Raw genomic sequence first — 18347 nt, 5'->3', positions numbered from 1 at the left:
CCGCTGCCGCCGGCTTTTGTAGAACCGAGTGGCCGGATGGCAGCTCGCGGGGAGGCTCGGCCACCCGCCCGGCTCGCCCGGGGCAGGGAGAAGAAGGAGAGCTGGAAAGAGAACCGGCCGCGGCGGTCGGAGAGGCGAGCGGAGTGCAAGAGAGGCGAGCGCCCCTGCCCGGCGCCCGGGCGCGCTCTCCGCCTTCCCCGCCCGGCTCGCCTGCTCGCTGGCTCCCTCCCTCTCTCCCTCCCCCTTCCTCCTTGGCCCTGCCTCCTCCCTCGATCCCCGGCTGGATGACTGAGGCATTTCAGACGTGGGCTGAACCAGAGCGAGCGAGCTCAGGGGCTGCAGCGATCTCTCGATAAGCCACCTAGAGGCGACTCTGTGCGCGCGCGCTCCCCAGTGGCTCCCGCCCGCCCTCTGATCATGTTGACATATTCACAGGACAGGCAGTAGTACCGATGCGGCGCTGCGACGTTACAGTTTCCGACACCTTCTTTTTATAACTCAGCTCTATCCCCCAGCACTCGACCTGTGAAAACCACGCCTATGCAGCAACACAATTGGTCCGAAAGCGTCAAAGAGCCAATCAAGAGGCCTCCGGCTCCCCGCAGCCCACAGCGCAGCCCGACCTTCTAGAGCCGCCGAGCAGACGCCCGGTGAATTCTAGAGGCGGCGGAGGGTGGCGAGGAGCTCTCGCTTTCTCTCGCTCCCTCCCTCTCCGACTCCGTCTCTCTCTTTCTCTCTCTCTCTCTCCCCTCCCTCTCTTTCCCTCTGTTCCATTTTTTCCCCCTCTAAATCCTCCCTGCCGTGCGCGCCTGGACACAGATTTAGGAAGCGAATTCGCTCACGTTTTAGGACAAGGAAGAGAGAGAGGCACGGGAGAAGAGCCCAGCAAGATTTGGATTGAAACCGAGACACCCTCCGGAGGCTCGGAGCAGAGGAAGGAGGAGGGCGGCGAACGGAAGCCAGTTTGCAATTCAAGTTTTGATAGCGCTGGTAGAAGGGGGTTTAAATCAGATTTTTTTTTTTTTTAAAGGAGAGAGACTTTTTCCGCTCTCTCGCTCCCTGTTAAAGCCGGGTCTAGCACAGCTGCAGACGCCACCAGCGAGAAAGAGGGAGAGGAAGAGAGATAGGGGGCGGGGGAAGAAGAAAAAGAAAGGTAAAAAGTCTTCTAGGAGAACCTTTCACATTTGCAACAAAAGACCTAGGGGCTGGAGAGAGATTCCTGGGACGCAGGGCTGGAGTGTCTATTTCGAGCTCAGCGGCAGGGCTCGGGCGCGAGTCGAGACCCTGCTCGCTCCTCTCGCTTCTGAAACCGACGTTCAGGAGCGGCTTTTTAAAAACGCAAGGCACAAGGACGGTCACCCGCGCGACTATGTTTGCTGATTTTTCGCCTTGCTCTCTTTAAAAGCGGCCTCCCATTCTCCAAAAGACACTTTCCCTCCTCCCTTTGAAGTGCATTAGTTGTGATTTCTGCCTCCTTTTCTTTTTTCTTTCTTTTTTGTTTTGCTTTTTCCCCCCTTTTGAATTATGTGCTGCTGTTAAACAACAACAAAAAAACAACAAAACACAGCAGCTGCGGACTTGTCCCCGGCTGGAGCCCAGCGCCCCGCCTGGAGTGGATGAGCCTCTCCATGAGAGATCCGGTCATTCCTGGGACAAGCATGGCCTACCATCCGTTCCTACCTCACCGGGCGCCGGACTTCGCCATGAGCGCGGTGCTGGGTCACCAGCCGCCGTTCTTCCCCGCGCTGACGCTGCCTCCCAACGGCGCGGCGGCGCTCTCGCTGCCGGGCGCCCTGGCCAAGCCGATCATGGATCAATTGGTGGGGGCGGCCGAGACCGGCATCCCGTTCTCCTCCCTGGGGCCCCAGGCGCATCTGAGGCCTTTGAAGACCATGGAGCCCGAAGAAGAGGTGGAGGACGACCCCAAGGTGCACCTGGAGGCTAAAGAACTTTGGGATCAGTTTCACAAGCGGGGCACCGAGATGGTCATTACCAAGTCGGGAAGGTAAGCAGTGGGGGCCTCCTCCCCTAAGCTGTTGGAGAGTTTTTTCCTCCCTTTATTTCTCTGCTCCCAGAACAGTCGGTTGGTCGGTTATTACGGCTTGGACGAAAAGTTAGTTCCCCTAGAAATGTATGCACAGACTTCCAGGCCCTGCCCCGGTGGCAGGAAATTTCAGCTTACCTGGGCATCTGCATGGGTCTTGCATTTGGTCTGCATCCTGGGTTCCCTCCCGAACAGACAGAATTTTTCAGTGGAGCACAGACATCCCTGCAGGGAGCAGGAAAGAAAAAAAAAAAAAAAAGGCACTCTACTGCAAGAAACTCACTCTCCAAACCCTCCTGGAACATCCTTATTTCTTTGTTGATGTTGTGTTGTCTGTTTTATTTTGTTCTCAGAGAGAAAAACTTAAAGCCCTTTCCTTTTGTGTGGGTATTGGGAGGCTTGACACCATTCCCCGACCCTTTCTGCCCTCCAGTCTAGCCTCTGGGTCTAAAGGGGCCTGCTGCTGCCCTGGTCAGAGAGAAATCGAAGGGCATTTTGGTTTGTTTGCCCACACTACTTCACGTGTCTGTAACCCAAGGGCGAGTTCAGCAGGCAATTTTGCATAATTTTAGATTATGTTTGCAGACTTAAGGAGCCAGTGAGGAGACACACACCTTTTTTTTAATGTGTGAATATTATCAACCATATTTTACATAATGTTTAAAGGTCCTTGCCTGACCAAAACCTGCCTGGAAGAGAAGATCCTGTAATAGTCATTTAAAATCACTGATTTTTTTTTGTAATAGCATTGAAGCCTGTAAAGGCATAAAGTTGATACAAAAATAAAATCCCCTTCATAATATCTTAAGCGTTCTGTCTCCTTCCAAGCTAAATGAGGCCAAAGTTTGGCATAAAATCCTCCTCAAATTCACAAGATATTTAGTCAGTTTTCCAGCAAAGTGCTTCCTTGCTTCCTTTTAAGTCAAGACTACAGAATGCCAACCCTTCTGTGAAATTAACAGCAATGTGGTGGCACAGTCTTGCGGTTTTGGACTGGCCTAAGAAGTGGGGGAATGTGTTAGCAGCTCCACGGGCAGATCGGTTATCAGGCCCGGGAGTGCACCGAAGTCTGCAAAATTCGTTCTGGGAACTCACTGAAGTCCAGTTTCACTTCGCCCACAGCGGGATTGCTATTCTGCAGCAGGGAGGGGTGCAACTTGACGTTCATTTCCTTGATAAGTTTAACATTTTCTCATCAATGGGTGGTGGAAAATTCTAGTCTTAACTGACCGCGCATTACAAAAATCTTACCCCAACCTGTTTAGACCTAGATACCCACAGAAAAAGACATGGGCAAGAATTTGCTCTCAGGAGGGCAATCTGTAAAGTCAAGCAAGGAAAAAAAAAAATATTGAAGAAATTGATAGACAATGTAGAGAATTGCAGTGCCACAATGCATTTGTTTTGAACCTTGGGACGTCTAAATATGGCGAAACTGAGAATATTTAATACATTAGTTGTGGAAGAAAACGATTTTGCAGCCAGTTGCCTCACTCTGAAACATATAAGCTTATCAGTCACAATAGAAAGTCTTAGACTTGGTTTCAATATTATATGATACATAGGAAATCAAACCCAAGATTATGGGTGGTTTATCTTTCTTTTTCTTTTCTATTCTTTCGTTTTATAGGCGAATGTTTCCTCCATTTAAAGTGAGATGTTCTGGGCTGGATAAAAAAGCCAAATACATTTTATTGATGGACATTATAGCTGCTGATGACTGTCGTTATAAATTTCACAATTCTCGGTGGATGGTGGCTGGTAAGGCCGACCCCGAAATGCCAAAGAGGATGTACATTCACCCGGACAGCCCCGCTACTGGGGAACAGTGGATGTCCAAAGTCGTCACTTTCCACAAACTGAAACTCACCAACAACATTTCAGACAAACATGGATTTGTAAGTTTCATTGCTCTCTTCAGTAAAATTTTCTCCTTCTTCACTCAGTCAAAGGCAGTGCTTCCCCATTTCATGAGTTTCAGCCCAGACTTCTCCTTTGCTTCTCCCTAAGCATAGCAAACTTGTCCTTGTCTGGAAAAAGGATTCGGGGTGTTTCTCTCCAGATAATGGAAGGCCTGGCGTTCTAAAAGAAATGGGGCAAGAAAACTTACCGGCTTGTGTTCTATAGCAATTCCAGCTCTTTGGTAGATTCCTGACCTGAGAGTGAAGTTAAAAACCTTTTTTAAGAGCTAAAATCAATTTCAAGGCTATGTATTCCTAAAGGATTTGTTTTGTTTTAAAATATCATACTTCTGTTTTGAAACCAGCGATATTATTTTCTCAGGAGAGTTTATGTTTCGGAGCCTTGACTCTGTTGGTTAAATGGTGTGAATACATTTTTAAAAACTCGTTCTTTTACTAAAAAAAGAATTGGGCTTAGGTGGGAGTCCGGCTTACCCTAAATGAGGCTTAGATCTTCAGAAAAAAATGGTTTGTGTGTTGGGAGTGTATATATGGATTCAGTGAGAGTGCTTAGAAACTTAGAAAACTTGCATTGCTTGTAGATATCAGGCAAAGGACCTTTTGCGCCTTTTCCTACCCCTCCCCAACATTTCAATAAAATAAACAGCGTGATAAGCAAGGAGTAAGCAGAAAGATTAGGCCCAGGAAGACGCGAATGGCACGGAAATATCTTCAGCGGGCAGGAATTGCATTTGAAGCCCTTGATTTGATTAAGGCATAAATATTCCTCTCTAGAGTTCAGCCTTTCAGGGCTTTAAGTGGATTGGGCTCGTCAATTAGTGGGCGCTTAAAGTACTGAATCATTTTGTAAATTAAAATGCATGTTTTTCTCTATCTTTTAAGACTTTGGCCTTCCCAAGTGATCACGCTACGTGGCAGGGGAATTATAGTTTTGGTACTCAGGTAGGCTAGGGTTCAAGGTATGAATGATCCTTAGATGGTGAGGGTGGGGGGGGCCCTTTGGCAACTGAGGAGCAATTTGGATTCTCCAGAAGATAACATCTGTGGAGCGAAACGTACCCAGGGGGTACTCCAAGGAGGTGGGCTCGGTACAAGCGTGGTACCCTGCGGTGGGGAAGATTTCAGCCTGGCAGGGGTCCTAAGATCCCGTTTGTTCTGCTAAATCCTTGTTTTATGTATGTCTCCTCTTCCCTGCCCCTGCAGACTATATTGAACTCCATGCACAAATACCAGCCCCGGTTCCACATTGTAAGAGCCAATGACATCTTGAAACTCCCTTATAGTACATTTCGGACATACTTGTTCCCCGAAACTGAATTCATCGCTGTGACTGCATACCAGAATGATAAGGTAAACTCAAGGGGCTTTCCTTTTTAATGGCGATATTTTGCCTTCCCCTTAAAAGCTGCTTTAAGTCAGGATGAGAAAGTTACAAGAGAGTGGAGACGAGAGTCTTGAGTTGTCTTTTGTGATTTGTGGAGCATTTGGGGGGAAAGGACAATGACACCTCGAGGAGACAGAAAAACACCTTGACTAGGTAGGAACGATGCTGAGCAAAAAAATGCCATACTAATTTTGCCACAGAGAAACTCCTAGTACTGCTGTCATTGATGCTACCCACTCCTCCCCTCCTTGGGCTTTGTCCTGTCTGTTTTAAGGTTCATCTTCTTCCCCTTGGGGAAGAAGGATCAAGAAGTCACATTCAAAAGGAACCAGCTAAAAATTTAAGGCAAAAGCCATTTGGGATCCTGGGAGGAGAATCCTAGTAGAGACCAGCTTTTCTCCCCTAGCCAGAAATCCTGAGTAGCTGGTCTGGTTTTTATTACCTTTTATGCTGCTGTGTTATGATGTGTGTGTGTGTGTGCATGTGTGTGCATGCATGCGTGTGGTTGGAAAAACCTACCCTGATCACAGGGTCATATTAATCGAGTTGTCTGAGGCTTTTGAGTTGAGGTGGCCAAAGTCACCACTTCATTTGAATTCCCCCCCTCCCCCAGGCCTGAATCTGGAGGTTAGAAGGATCCCCAAAAGGGAACGCACCTGATATCTAGAGCTATGGTGGCCTGAAGGTCATGGGCACAGAAAAAGTGACCCTTACTGCTGATTCACCAGTTCCCAGATTGGCTGTTAGCAGTTATGGGGTGGGAGGAGGGACTGAAGACCCCTGCTCTGCAATCCTGGACTTCAAAGAGAGTCCATTTTACCTGACAACACACTTCATTTTGAACTCACTGTCATTGTCACTGTCCTTGGGTCCTCTGTGGACTTCATGATGGGGATGTTCCAGCTAAATTTCTTTAGTGTGAATACCAAAACATGATCTTCTCTCCCTGTGAAACCTGAAGTCTTCGATAGAGCAATTTATTCCAAGAACACGAATCCAACCAAGGGTCCCCCTTTCCACCTCTGAGTAACTCTGTGTATATAACTTCTGCTCCCCACCAAGGGGAAGGGATTTGAAAGATTACACACTATAGCATTTTTCTCAAAGTGCAAAATGCATGTGCCCTCTAGACCCAGAATCCTGTGAAATGAAGTTGTTAATGTAATAATAAAATGTAGCATTTTTGATCAGACAAAAAGGCCATGGGCCTTCTCCACCTAATGGCCATGGCAGAGCATATAAATGAAAACAGATGTTTCCAGTGGTCATTCAGTACTGTAACTGTCAATATTGTAATTTCCTCAAACCACCCCCCAAGCAAAGAAAAAAAAAATTAAACTCACTCCCGCACTCACTCCCGCACAAGGGTAGTGAAACCCCATAAATCATTTATTGGATTCATGGAAAAGGAGTGTGTGTGTGTGTGTGTGTGTGTGTGTGTGTGTGAAGGGAGTATGCTATAATTTATGATTAATTGCACTGTATAAAAATCAAAATGAAAGCATAATTTTAAGATCTACAGGTTTTCCCTCTTGATGACTTTGACAACACTTCCATGTCTAAACCCAAACTGTTGGCTGCCCAAAGAAAATAATTTCTTTGAATAATTTCATCCCCAAATCCCTGGTTTGGCCTCATATAGGAGATACAAGCCCTGCCACAGTTTCCTTATTATCTCCTTTCCCTGGCATATCTATATGACTTCTGTTGGCAGTCACATCTCTAGACTTGTTGAGTTGGGAAAAACACCCTCAAAACATTCTAGAAAATGAGAACAATGTCTCTGTCTTGCTTGTGTCTCTTCCAATAGATAACCCAGTTAAAAATAGACAACAACCCTTTTGCAAAAGGTTTCCGGGACACTGGAAATGGCCGAAGAGAAAAAAGGTGAGTTGAAACAATTATTTATTAGATAGTTTAGAAAAATCCCTTTTTTTAGGATCCAACTCTGAAGTGTTGGAAGTGAGATGCAGGCACTTATCCTAAGAGCAGATGGAAATCATTCACTTTCCCCACTGCTACATGCTTGCCGCTATCAGTATACCCAGGACAAGTACTTTTCCTACCTCCTTACCTTTAAGGAAATTAACTAGGCTACACCATACTTATCTCTGGAAGAGAAGCATCAGGGATAATAGATTATACAGGGATGCCTATTAATTCCTAATTAATTTAAGTTCATCCTAGGCAGGTCCCAGAAAGAACCATGCCATTGACAAAATACTTGGGAATTTTTGCAATCCTGTCTTCCAAATACCATCAGACAGAGCTGGGGACTTCGGAAAGATGTATGGCTCTCTCCCTCCTTCGTGGGGACATGTATCATTTTGCATTACGTAGACAGCTGGAGAGTATATGAAAGAGGGTCTCCCCTACCCCACCCCCTTTCAAAGAATTTCTAAAATCCAGAAAATCACCCCCAAATTTTTAACCTATCCCCTTGGCGCGGGCATTAAAAAATAATTGCTAACAGCTAAATATATTTTTATTCCAATTAATTTGTTAGTAAAACGATTACAGCAAAGTGCAGCATGAAATAACCACTTGCTCCCAATCTTAGCCACCATCCAAAATTTGGGTATGCTGGGGACAGACAGCGTTGTGTTTGCAGGATTGGACACCCAGTTCTCCCTATATAAGGCTGGCAGTCCAGCTGTCTCTGACTAGATCCAGCCTCTTCTCCTGCTTTTAAATAAAATTTCACAGCCCAAGCAAATGCCTTTTCCTAAAGAAACCCCATCTTGAATAAATGCAACTGAAGCCTCCTTCCTTTCTCCCTAACCCTGTGCCACACTCTTCAGCCCAGTTAGAGGGTCAAGGACAAAGCTTGGGTCTATGTGGCTGCCCTGGGGCAAGCAGATTTCAGTGAATTAGCGTTGTCCCTGGGCAGCAGGCAGGGTGTGAGGCATGTGTGTGCCGCTTTGGAAAGGGTAAGGGAAACAAAGAGGGGAAACGTATGTTACATTCTGTAACCTGGGTGTGGGCTTCTGCCACAGAAAACAGCTCACCCTGCAGTCCATGAGGGTGTTTGATGAAAGACACAAAAAGGAGAATGGGACCTCCGATGAGTCCTCCAGTGAACAAGCAGCTTTCAACTGCTTCGCCCAGGCTTCTTCTCCAGCCGTCTCCACTGTAGGGACATCGAACCTCAAAGGTAAACCATGTCACCTTTGTGATCACTGGACTCCAGTTCCTCGTGGCCTGGAAGAGTTGAAGGGGGATGGGGCACCAACCAGGGCACTTGCCCTTTACAAGCTAGAAGCCTTCTAAACATCCTTAAACAGAAGCCAGAGTTCAAAAAGGGCTATCAGGTGTGTCTCCCCTTCCCCGCTAAGGCAGTAGAAGGAGAGCACAGAGGCCTTTCTCCCAGATCCTTATTTGGCTGGTGGGGAGAGGAGGTGGGTGTCTGTTTGCATACTACCTCTTGGCAAGCAGCTTCGAAAACTTGCTTGAAGCGCTTCTCTCTTTTCTCTCTGTCTCTGTTTCTTTCTCCTCCCATTCTCTCCAACCAACAGAGGCTCCAACTGCTGACTTTTCACTGTCTTTGAACTCTAGGTTACAATGTGTTGGACTGGGTGGGGGGGAAGCAAGGGATTCTCTGCCACCTGGAACCGAGAAGGTGGCCTAGAAAACATCCAGCTATAAAGCAACAATTGACCTGGGAGAGGAGGTGGAGCACTGGGGATCTGCGGTGGGGGTAGAGCTGGGGGAGGTGGGTGAGGAGTGGACGAGATGGCTCAAATCCCCCCTCAGTTACCTGTGTTTAAAGAGCAAGCACTATTTATTTGGAAAGACACACACACACACACACACACACACACACACACTCTCTCTCTCTCTCAACGGGAAGAAACCTGTTTTTTAGTGAAATAAAATGCAAGTCCTTTATGTCTTCAATCCATTTAAGCTTTAAACATAAAATAGGATCCCTGTTTCTTTTCTTCTGGTGGAACACCCACAGAGGGTGTGGTAAAAGCAAAAAAGAATCTATGATTGTCCCCGGGCTGTGAGCCGTCTGTCCGACACTCATCTCTCTCTGCAGGGACTGGGGCAAATACAAAAGGTTCAACTGAGTACTGGTGTTGAAGGACAGGTGTCCGTTCTGCCATTATCAATTCAGATGTCAGGGTTCTTGCCAAACAAATCCTTCCAGAGTAATTCACAAATTTGTGGAAAGTGCTGCTCTCTGTCATTCACTGATTTTTTGATAGTAATTAGAATATGTTCCAGCTGTGAGTTTTAATGTTACTTTTTACTTTTAAAAAGTTAATTTGCAATCGAATGGGGAAATGCATGTGAAATCTGCCACTGTAGGAACTCAAAAAAAGAAGTAAAATTCATTAAAATAAGAAGAGCTACTGATTAGGGGATTGTCCATCTAAGGGAAAGTTTAAACTCTGGGTAAATACTTTAAATTCATAATCGCTTATTGAATTTTCCAGCAATGTTGTTGGGCACGATTATCCCCATTTTGCAGATGACAACACTGAGGTGCAGAGAGGCTAAGGGGCTTTCCCCGGGATTACACAGCCACTAAGCCACGAGCTGGGATTCCAACTTGGGAACTGTTGGAGTTCCGTTGGCTCATACTGGAGATAACGCCCTTCTGCCTTGGTTTTTTCCTTCTCCTGTGGTAGATTTATGTCCCAGCGAGGGTGAGAGCGACGCCGAGGCCGAGAGCAAAGAGGAGCACGGCCCCGAGGCCTGCGACGCGGCCAAGATCTCCACCACCACGTCGGAGGAGCCCTGCCGTGACAAGGGCAGCCCCGCGGTCAAGGCTCACCTTTTCGCTGCTGAGCGGCCCCGGGACAGCGGGCGGCTGGACAAAGCGTCGCCCGACTCACGCCATAGCCCCGCCACCATCTCGTCCAGCACTCGCGGCCTGGGCGCGGAGGAGCGCAGGAGCCCGGTTCGCGAGGGCACAGCCCCGGCCAAGGTGGAAGAGGCGCGCGCGCTCCCGGGCAAGGAGGCCTTCGCGCCGCTCACGGTGCAGACGGACGCGGCCGCCGCGCACCTGGCCCAGGGCCCCCTGCCTGGCCTCGGCTTCGCCCCGGGCCTGGCGGGCCAACAGTTCTTCAACGGGCACCCGCTCTTCCTGCACCCCAGCCAGTTTGCCATGGGGGGCGCCTTCTCCAGCATGGCGGCCGCGGGCATGGGGCCCCTCCTGGCCACCGTTTCTGGGGCCTCCACCGGTGTCTCGGGCCTGGATTCCACGGCCATGGCCTCTGCCGCCGCGGCGCAGGGACTGTCCGGGGCGTCCGCGGCCACCCTGCCCTTCCACCTCCAGCAGCACGTCCTGGCCTCTCAGGTATGGATCCTTCTTCCCGCCTCCTCCAGTCTTTCCACCTTTCGTCCAGTTTCCCTGTCCTTTGCCAGCAGACCCTCACCCGATCCCTTTGGCCTAGTAGCTATAATAATTTTTACTGAGCCATTACCGGGTTCAAGGCTTAGCTCATGGAGTTATTATGACTTCATTCTCCCCATTCACCCCAAAAAACTTTAAAATTTTTCCGAAGTTAAAGGCTGTTTCCAGCAGAGTAGATAGGTAGTAACAAAGATAACAGCTGGACACAGCACTTACTTTCAGGCATTCTTCTAAGTGCTTGCTCTGTATTGACTCATTTGACCTAACCCTTCAGGGGTACTATTATCACCTCCACTTTACAGATGAAGGCGAAGACGCCCAGAGATGTTGAGTGACTTGTCCAAGGTCACACAGCGGGTACATGGTGGAGCTGAGACTCAACCCCAGGCTGTCTGACTCCAGGGCCTCTTTGAGGGTTTCTGATTTTAGCTTCAGAGCTGACATGTCTCTTAAGTGTCTCATAGCCAACCCTCCCCCAGGAATGGGACTCTAGGCCTGGGGAGGGGAAGTGACTACTTCCTGAGTAGGAGTTCAGTCTTGATTCCTCCAGCCTTTCCTCCCAGTTCGTAGCTCTTCTCCCCACCCCCAACCCCAAGCAGGCCAGCCTATTCCTCGAAGGGTTAATGGTTTGTGCACACGTGGGAAATGTCAGAGGACAGGGATAAGCAGGGACTGGGGCAGGCCTGGAGGCCTGTGTGTGGCTCAGACAGCTGTGCTGGGGGGAGGTCTCAGGCGGCTGGAAACACCCTGAACTCGATGAAAAGGTTCTATGAGGTTTTGCATGCTGTTGCCTTTTGTTTTGTCTGAGCACATTCGTCTCGTCTCCCTTCCCTGCGCCAAGAAACCAGATTGGCCTCCCCCCTCCAGGGAGGAGGGAGCTGAGGAAAGGCTTGGCTTCTGGCATTTCTCAATTCCTCCCATCTCCTCTGCTGGCTTCTCCTGGAGACCCTGTCCTAGGTAGGCAGGTGGTTGGTACACCAAGGACTACCTGAACAGACAAAACCTTAAGGGCGCCTCAAGGCATGATGCAGAGAACTGGCCCAGGCCAGGGTGCCTGCATCTTAAATGCTGCTTCTGCCAATTCCCAGCTTAGTGCACTCCTGAACTCCTGCGGCCTACCTCGGCTTCTCACCTGGAACACCAGTGAATCATGCTGGACGATTTCTTTGTCTCTGTTTATAACAAATGCCCTTTTATTTCCCTCCCCCAGCCCCAGTTTCCTTTTGCTTAAGATCTTCACTGTCTGTTTTTGTTTTGTTTTGTTTTGTTTTTTGGAGAAACTTCTAGGATTGGGGTGGGAGGATGGGGGTTGGGGAAGAAGAAAGATTTAAAAAATTATTCCTAATAATTTATGTCCTCTGGCTTCCCCTTGGTTACCTCTGTGGGGTAAACTGAACCTGTATCCCCATTTAACAGGTGCAAGGAGATTTCCTGGGGGCTGCACACACTGTGTACAGCATATTGCAGGCTTTCACTCATTTAATATCTACAAAGTCCTCAATAAGTATATGAATTACTTATGATTTCCCTGTTTTTTCTTCCTATAAGGAAGCTGAGGCACAAGTTAATCAAAGTCTCTTGGCCTAGGGTGACACAGCTAAGATTTGTACCTAGAGATTTCTGAGTGTTGACTTCTCTCCTGCCCCCACCCATCTCCCCCCCCCCCAAAAAAAACACAACAACAACAACAGAACATACCAGGGATTCATGGCTTGCCCAATGTTGGAGGGGGAGAAGAGAGGAGAGGGATAAGCTCCTCCCACCCGGCTGACTCGCTGTGTGTCTCTTTTCTCACCCCAGGGCCTGGCCATGTCCCCTTTCGGAAGCCTGTTCCCTTACCCCTACACGTACATGGCCGCAGCGGCGGCCGCCTCCTCTGCGGCAGCCTCCAGCTCGGTGCACCGCCACCCCTTCCTCAATCTGAACACCATGCGCCCGCGGCTGCGCTACAGCCCCTACTCCATCCCGGTGCCGGTCCCGGACGGCAGCAGTCTGCTCACCACCGCCCTGCCCTCCATGGCGGCGGCCGCGGGGCCCCTGGACGGCAAAGTCGCCGCCCTGGCCGCCAGCCCGGCCTCGGTGGCGGTGGACTCGGGCTCTGAACTCAACAGCCGCTCCTCCACGCTCTCCTCCAGCTCCGTGTCCTTGTCGCCCAAACTCTGCGCGGAGAAAGAGGCGGCCACCAGCGAACTGCAGAGCATCCAGCGGTTGGTTAGCGGCTTGGAAGCCAAGCCGGACAGGTCCCGCAGCGCGTCCCCGTAGACCCGTCCCAGACACGTCTTTTCATTCCAGTCCAGTTCAGGCTGCCGTGCACTTTGTCGGATATAAAATAAACCACGGGCCCGCCATGGCGTTAGCCCTTCCTTTTGCAGTTGCGTCTGGGAAGGGGCCCCGGACTCCCTCGAGAGAATGTGCTAGAGACAGCCCCTGTCTTCTTGGCGTGGTTTATATGTCCGGGATCTGGATCAGATTCTGGGGGCTCAGAAACGTCGGTTGCATTGAGCTATTGGGGGTAGGAGTTCCAACATTTATGTCCAGAGCAACTTCCAGCAAGGCTGTTCTGGGTCTCTGCCCACCAGGCGGGGAGGTGTTCAAAGACATCTCCCTCAGTGCGGATTTATATGTATATTTTTCCTTCACTGTGTCAAGTGGAAACAAAAACAAAATCTTTCAAAAAAAAAAAATCGGGACAAGTGAACACATTAACATGATTCTGTTTGTGCAGATTAAAAACTTTATAGGGACTTGCATTATCGGTTCTCAATAAATTACTGAGCAGCTTTGTTTGGGGAGGGAAGTCCCTACCATCCTTGTTTAGTCTATATTAAGAAAGTCTGTGTCTTTTTAATATTCTTGTGATGTTTTCAGAGCCGCTGTAGGTCTCTTCTTGCATGTCCACAGTAATGTATTTGTGGTTTTTATTTTGAACGCTTGCTTTTAGAGAGAAAACAATATAGCCCCCTACCCTTTTCCCAATCCTTTGCCCTCAAATCAGTGACCCAAGGGAGGGGGGGATTTAAAGGGAAGGAGTGGGCAAAACACATAAAATGAATTTATTTTATCTAAGCTCTGTAGCAGGATTCATGTCGTTCTTTGACAGTTCTTTCTCTTTCCTGTATATGCAATAACAAGGTTTTAAAAAAAATAATAAAGAAGTGAGACTATTAGACAAAGTATTTATGTAATTATTTGATAACTCTTGTAAATAGGTGGAATATGAATGCTTGGAAAATTAAACTTTAATTTATTGACATTGTACATAGCTCTGTGTAAATAGAATTGCAACTGTCAGGTTTTGTGTTCTTGTTTTCCTTTAGTTGGGTTTATTTCCAGGTCACAGAATTGCTGTTAACACTAGAAAACACACTTCCTGCACCAACACCAATACCCTTTCAAAAGAGTTGTCTGCAACATTTTTGTTTTCTTTTTTAATGTCCAAAAGTGGGGGAAAGTGCTATTTCCTATTTTCGCCAAAATTGGGGAAGGAGTGCCACTTTCCAGCTCCACTTCAAATTCCTTAAAATATAACTGAGATTGCTGTGGGGAGGGAGGAGGGCAGAGGCTGTGGTTTGACTTTTTAATTTTTCTTTTGTTACTTGTATTTGCTAGTCTCTGATTTCCTCAAAATGAAGTGGAATTTACTACTGTTGTCAGTATCGGTGTTTTGAATTGGTGCCTATAGAGATATATTCACAGTTCAAAAGTCAGGTGCTGAGAGATGGTTTAAAGACAAATTCATGAAGGTATATTTTGTGTTATAGTTGTTGATGAGTTCTTTGGTTTTCTGTATTTTTCCCCCTCTCTTTAAAACATCACTGAAATTTCAATAAATTTTTATTGAAATGTCTTTGGGCCTTGTGTTAAATGTTTTTTTCTTTGGGAACCTTTCCTGAAGGTGGACAGTCAGGGGAGGGTTTAGTATCTTCTTGTTCTGAGTTTACCCCCTTCCCTTCGCCTTTAAATAATTAAGACCGCCCCCAGCGAACCAAAATGAGATGTCACTCAAGTTACAAAGCTAAAAACAAAAGTCCCTTACTTGAGCGAAGGGAGCCACTTCAATCTGAAATTACTTTCCCTTTAAATTAGGGAGCAAAGCAGGGAGACGGAAAGGGGCCTGATGAGAATACAGAAAGAAGAGTAATTTCAGATACTTTTAAGTTTTAATGGAAAAAGACTGATGTGCTCCCTAAGTCAGGTTTTCCCACCCGAATCCGACCAAAAGTAAGCTCGGCAAGTACGCATGTTTTTCGTTTTAAGCTCGCCCTCACTTTTGACATCAATCTGGCGAATCCAAGTCGAAAATATCTTCTTGCACCAGTGTGTTTGGCTCGGGGAAAAGGCCAGCAGAATGCCCCAGCAGTCCGAGGGCGCTTGGCTAGGCAGCAACCCTCCAGGTTGTAGAAGTGGACAAGACGCAACGCCTTTCCACTCGGCAACCCCCCACACAGCCTGCAGTCCCTGGTGCCTCAAATTGAACCCGGCTGGCCCAAGGCGCCCGCCCCTACGAGGCCCCATCCATCCCGAGTTGTGCGTGCGAAGCGCGGCCAGCTCCGCGAAAACTTAGCTGTGTCACGCGAGGGAGGAGGGAAATTATCCCCGAAAGGGGAAAGGTAATTCCAGGGTGCACATTTCACCCCCTCCAAGGCAAAAGTCACCTAGGAGGCTGACATCCTCCCCTAGTCTCCCCTTCAAACCCGTCTCCAGGCTGTTCGGGGAGTTGCCTTTTGAAGTTCAATTTATCTTTGAAACATTCAATAAAAAATGATGAGGCACTGTCAGTCTTTTGGTCTCCCGACCCCCAGCCTCGCCTCCGAGGTGTGTGTCTGTTGGGGGGCGGGGGCGGCACGGGAAGGTTCGAGGGTTAGTCCTTAGCCCTTTTCTTGCCCTGGGGGCCATGACGTGAAGACCCAGCTGGAGCCTGCCTGGCGGCTGCCTCCCTCCCCACCCCCCACCCGCCACCCCCTGGAGCCCGCCAGCCCGGCCCCAAGTCCCTGTCACCTTCAGGCCTCTTGAATGACCGGAGAGGAGGACGCCCCCTCCCTTCCCTCATCCTGTACTTGGAAGGGATCGAGGTCGAGACCTTTTGGAGAGCGGGGCAAAGCCCCTTCCATCTCTGGCCAGGCACGTGGGGACCCCTACAGCCTCCTCTGCGATGTCTCCAGGGGTGGGAGGGAAGACAGACAACCAGAGTATGTTGGTGCGGAGTCGCGGGGGGGAGAGGGGCGGGGTGCGCTGCGGGGGTGGCAGGGCCTGAGCTGAGACGGGCCCTGGGGACCTTTGAGGCTGGGGCTCCCCCGAGGACTGGGAGATTTCCAGGGCGCGCTCCTTCCGCGCAGCGGCTACAGCCTGAAGGGGGCAGCTCTGGATCCAGCGACAACGCGCGGTGTCCGCGCCTCTGAGAAGGTGCTAGTTGGCTGGTTGCGCTCTCCCGAATTGGGGAAAAAAGAACTCAGCCTCAAAAAGGGAAGAAATGCTTTTCTTTTCTCTTCTTTCTCAGTCCAAATTTGCTTACCTCCTCCCTTCTCTCCCCCCGACCCCGATTTGGGGACCCTGCTCAGACGTGTGTCCAGCCTCTCTTACTGGCGCTCCTCCTTTTTTTTTTTTTTTTTTTTTTTAATCTCCTGTGTATCTCATTTGTATATTGTGATGTTAATGAGTAACTCCTGTAGCGCTGATGGGCGGGGGGTGGAGGGGATGAACGGCTCGCAGTCTCTCTGGATTTTGCTGCCTATTACTCACCTGGCGCCGGTCGCAATCTCGCCGCAGGCTTTATGGTGGCTGCGGCCGCCCCAGAGGCCACTCAGGGCAGGCGCCTTCGCCTTTTTTCTGGGCTTCGAGTGCCACCTATCTGTCTCGTCTACGAATGCGTCCAGGTCGCCGCAGCTGGCTCGGCACCCCAGCGCCTCCCGGGTTCCGGAACTTGGGCGCTTCGCCTTTGCCCCTTCTCATCCCCACCACTCCCAGCCCCACTCCCCTCCTCCTCCGTCCCCAGCCCCATTCTCAGCCTCGGAAGAAGCTGCCTTCCCCTCTTTCCTGGATATCACTTTCACTCCTGTTTGTGCCTCAGATGAGAAAAACAGCCCTGCCCTCCTCTGGGTTTCCAAAGAATGTTAGAAAATTCAGTGCGGGAACCCTGGCTCGTAATTCTCTGGACAAGTTCCTTGCTGCTTGTAGAAATCTCTAGACCCTTGTTCTGGACCCCGCCTGGCGGGGGATAACCTGAATTCGCGATGGGTCGATAGAGAAAGGATACCTCCTTCCCCAACATACACACCTCAAATTCTGCCCTGGGGACAACTTGCCTGTACCAGGATGCTCTCTTTTTTACTCCACAACTTTGGAAGTTTTTGTTTTTTAACCTGGCCGCGTCTACAAGGACAAAGGCCATGACTCGCGGGAGCAGCAGTCCCTACGAGGGTCAGCTACCGCAGCCTGCAGGGCCCAGCACCTTCGTGATTTGTAGATTTAAGGTGACAAATGCGGGTGCCGGTCAGAGGCCTCCAACCCCTGCCTGTCGGGAAGGTCGGCTCCAGTCCTGGCTGCGCCCTGGCGTCTGAGACCCGCGGAGGGGAGGGGATGGGGTCTCCTTTTGCTGTGCTTTGAGCCGCGGGTGAAGGCGTCCGGGTTCCTGCTGACCTCCCGGCGCTAATTGCAGGGGCCGAAGGGCGCGCTCGGGCAGAGGCAGGGGTCACGACCTTGCGGCTCCCTCCTCCCGAGGTCCCGGCAACCTGAAGGAGCCGGGTGTGTGCAAGAGGGCGTGTGTGTGTGCGCGCTCGCGCGATTAGGGCCTCTCTCTAGATCTGCGCTGTTCTGGGACCCACCCTTTCTTTGTGGGGACAGTTCCTGACGTGTAGGCCCTTAAAAAAATTTCCATCCAAGAAGGAAAACCCAGATTCTGACCTTTCCCCTAAGCCAGCAGACAGACAGCCGCCTTCAGGCCGCTACGAGAGGCTTGCAACGCTTCACGACAGCGCGCTTTCTGCCTCGCTGGTTTCCAATGTGACCTCACGGCAACCAGCCAAGAAAGTGGCTGTCGGGGTGCAGCTGCGAGGCCGCCAGCGGCGACCTGGGTTCTTCTGTAGGTAGCCCAGTATAGACTCCTATCTATGGGTAGCTCTTGGGTGTCTGTGTTCTGGGGCCAGGAACTGCAGGTGTTAGAAGGATATGTGTATGTTTGCGTGTAGCTGTGCGTGCTCCATCTGTAGCTGTCTCTTCCAATTTGGGTTTAGAAGTTCATGCGCAAGACAGTTCCGGATGTAGATGCATTTGGTTGTTTTATAATCAAGATGCGTATAATCAAGAAGTATATGTTGCAGATGTCGGAGTTCAAAGTACACGAAACAAGAATAATATAAATACTTGGCATACAAGGGACACGTGCACAAGCCAGGCACTCGGTGAAGCACCCCATAAAAGTGACCCCCGTTAGCCTTCACAGTTAACCCCATAAACGATATATGATCTTCATCTCTGTTTTACAAGAGAGGAAACTGAGGCATAGACCATTAAATCACTTACCCAAGATCCTCTGGGGAAATTATGGAGCCAGGATTCAAACCGAAGTGGGCTCCAGGATCCACTGTAATTCCCTTTCCTAATTCAGCTGAAGGTGAACGTACCTGCGGCGCATAT

General features: G+C 49.6%; 1 protein-coding gene across 2 annotated transcripts; it reads left to right on the top strand.

Annotated features, from left to right (window-relative positions):
- Positions 1 to 413: 413 nt before the first annotated feature.
- Positions 414 to 14562, top strand: TBX3 (T-box transcription factor 3). 2 transcript variants are annotated; one of them, XM_001154426.7, is made up of 8 exons: positions 414 to 2005; positions 3675 to 3942; positions 4849 to 4908; positions 5170 to 5316; positions 7161 to 7237; positions 8347 to 8504; positions 9988 to 10658; positions 12516 to 14562. In XM_001154426.7, the coding sequence occupies exons 1-8, from the start codon at positions 1617 to 1619 to the stop codon at positions 12975 to 12977; spliced, it is 2232 nt and encodes a 743-aa protein (XP_001154426.1). In that variant the 5' UTR covers positions 414 to 1616; the 3' UTR covers positions 12978 to 14562. The 2 variants fall into 2 exon arrangements, with proteins under 2 accessions (XP_001154426.1, XP_001154479.1); XM_001154479.7 differs by lacking the exon at positions 4849 to 4908 and having other exon boundaries at positions 436 to 2005.
- Positions 14563 to 18347: the final 3785 nt, after the last annotated feature.

Source organism: Pan troglodytes, chromosome 10 (assembly GCF_028858775.2).
Source record: "Pan troglodytes isolate AG18354 chromosome 10, NHGRI_mPanTro3-v2.0_pri, whole genome shotgun sequence".
Taxonomy (NCBI): domain Eukaryota; kingdom Metazoa; phylum Chordata; class Mammalia; order Primates; family Hominidae; genus Pan; species Pan troglodytes.
The sequence above is the reverse complement of the archived record's forward strand: the minus strand, read 5'-3'. Positions and strand labels throughout refer to the sequence as shown.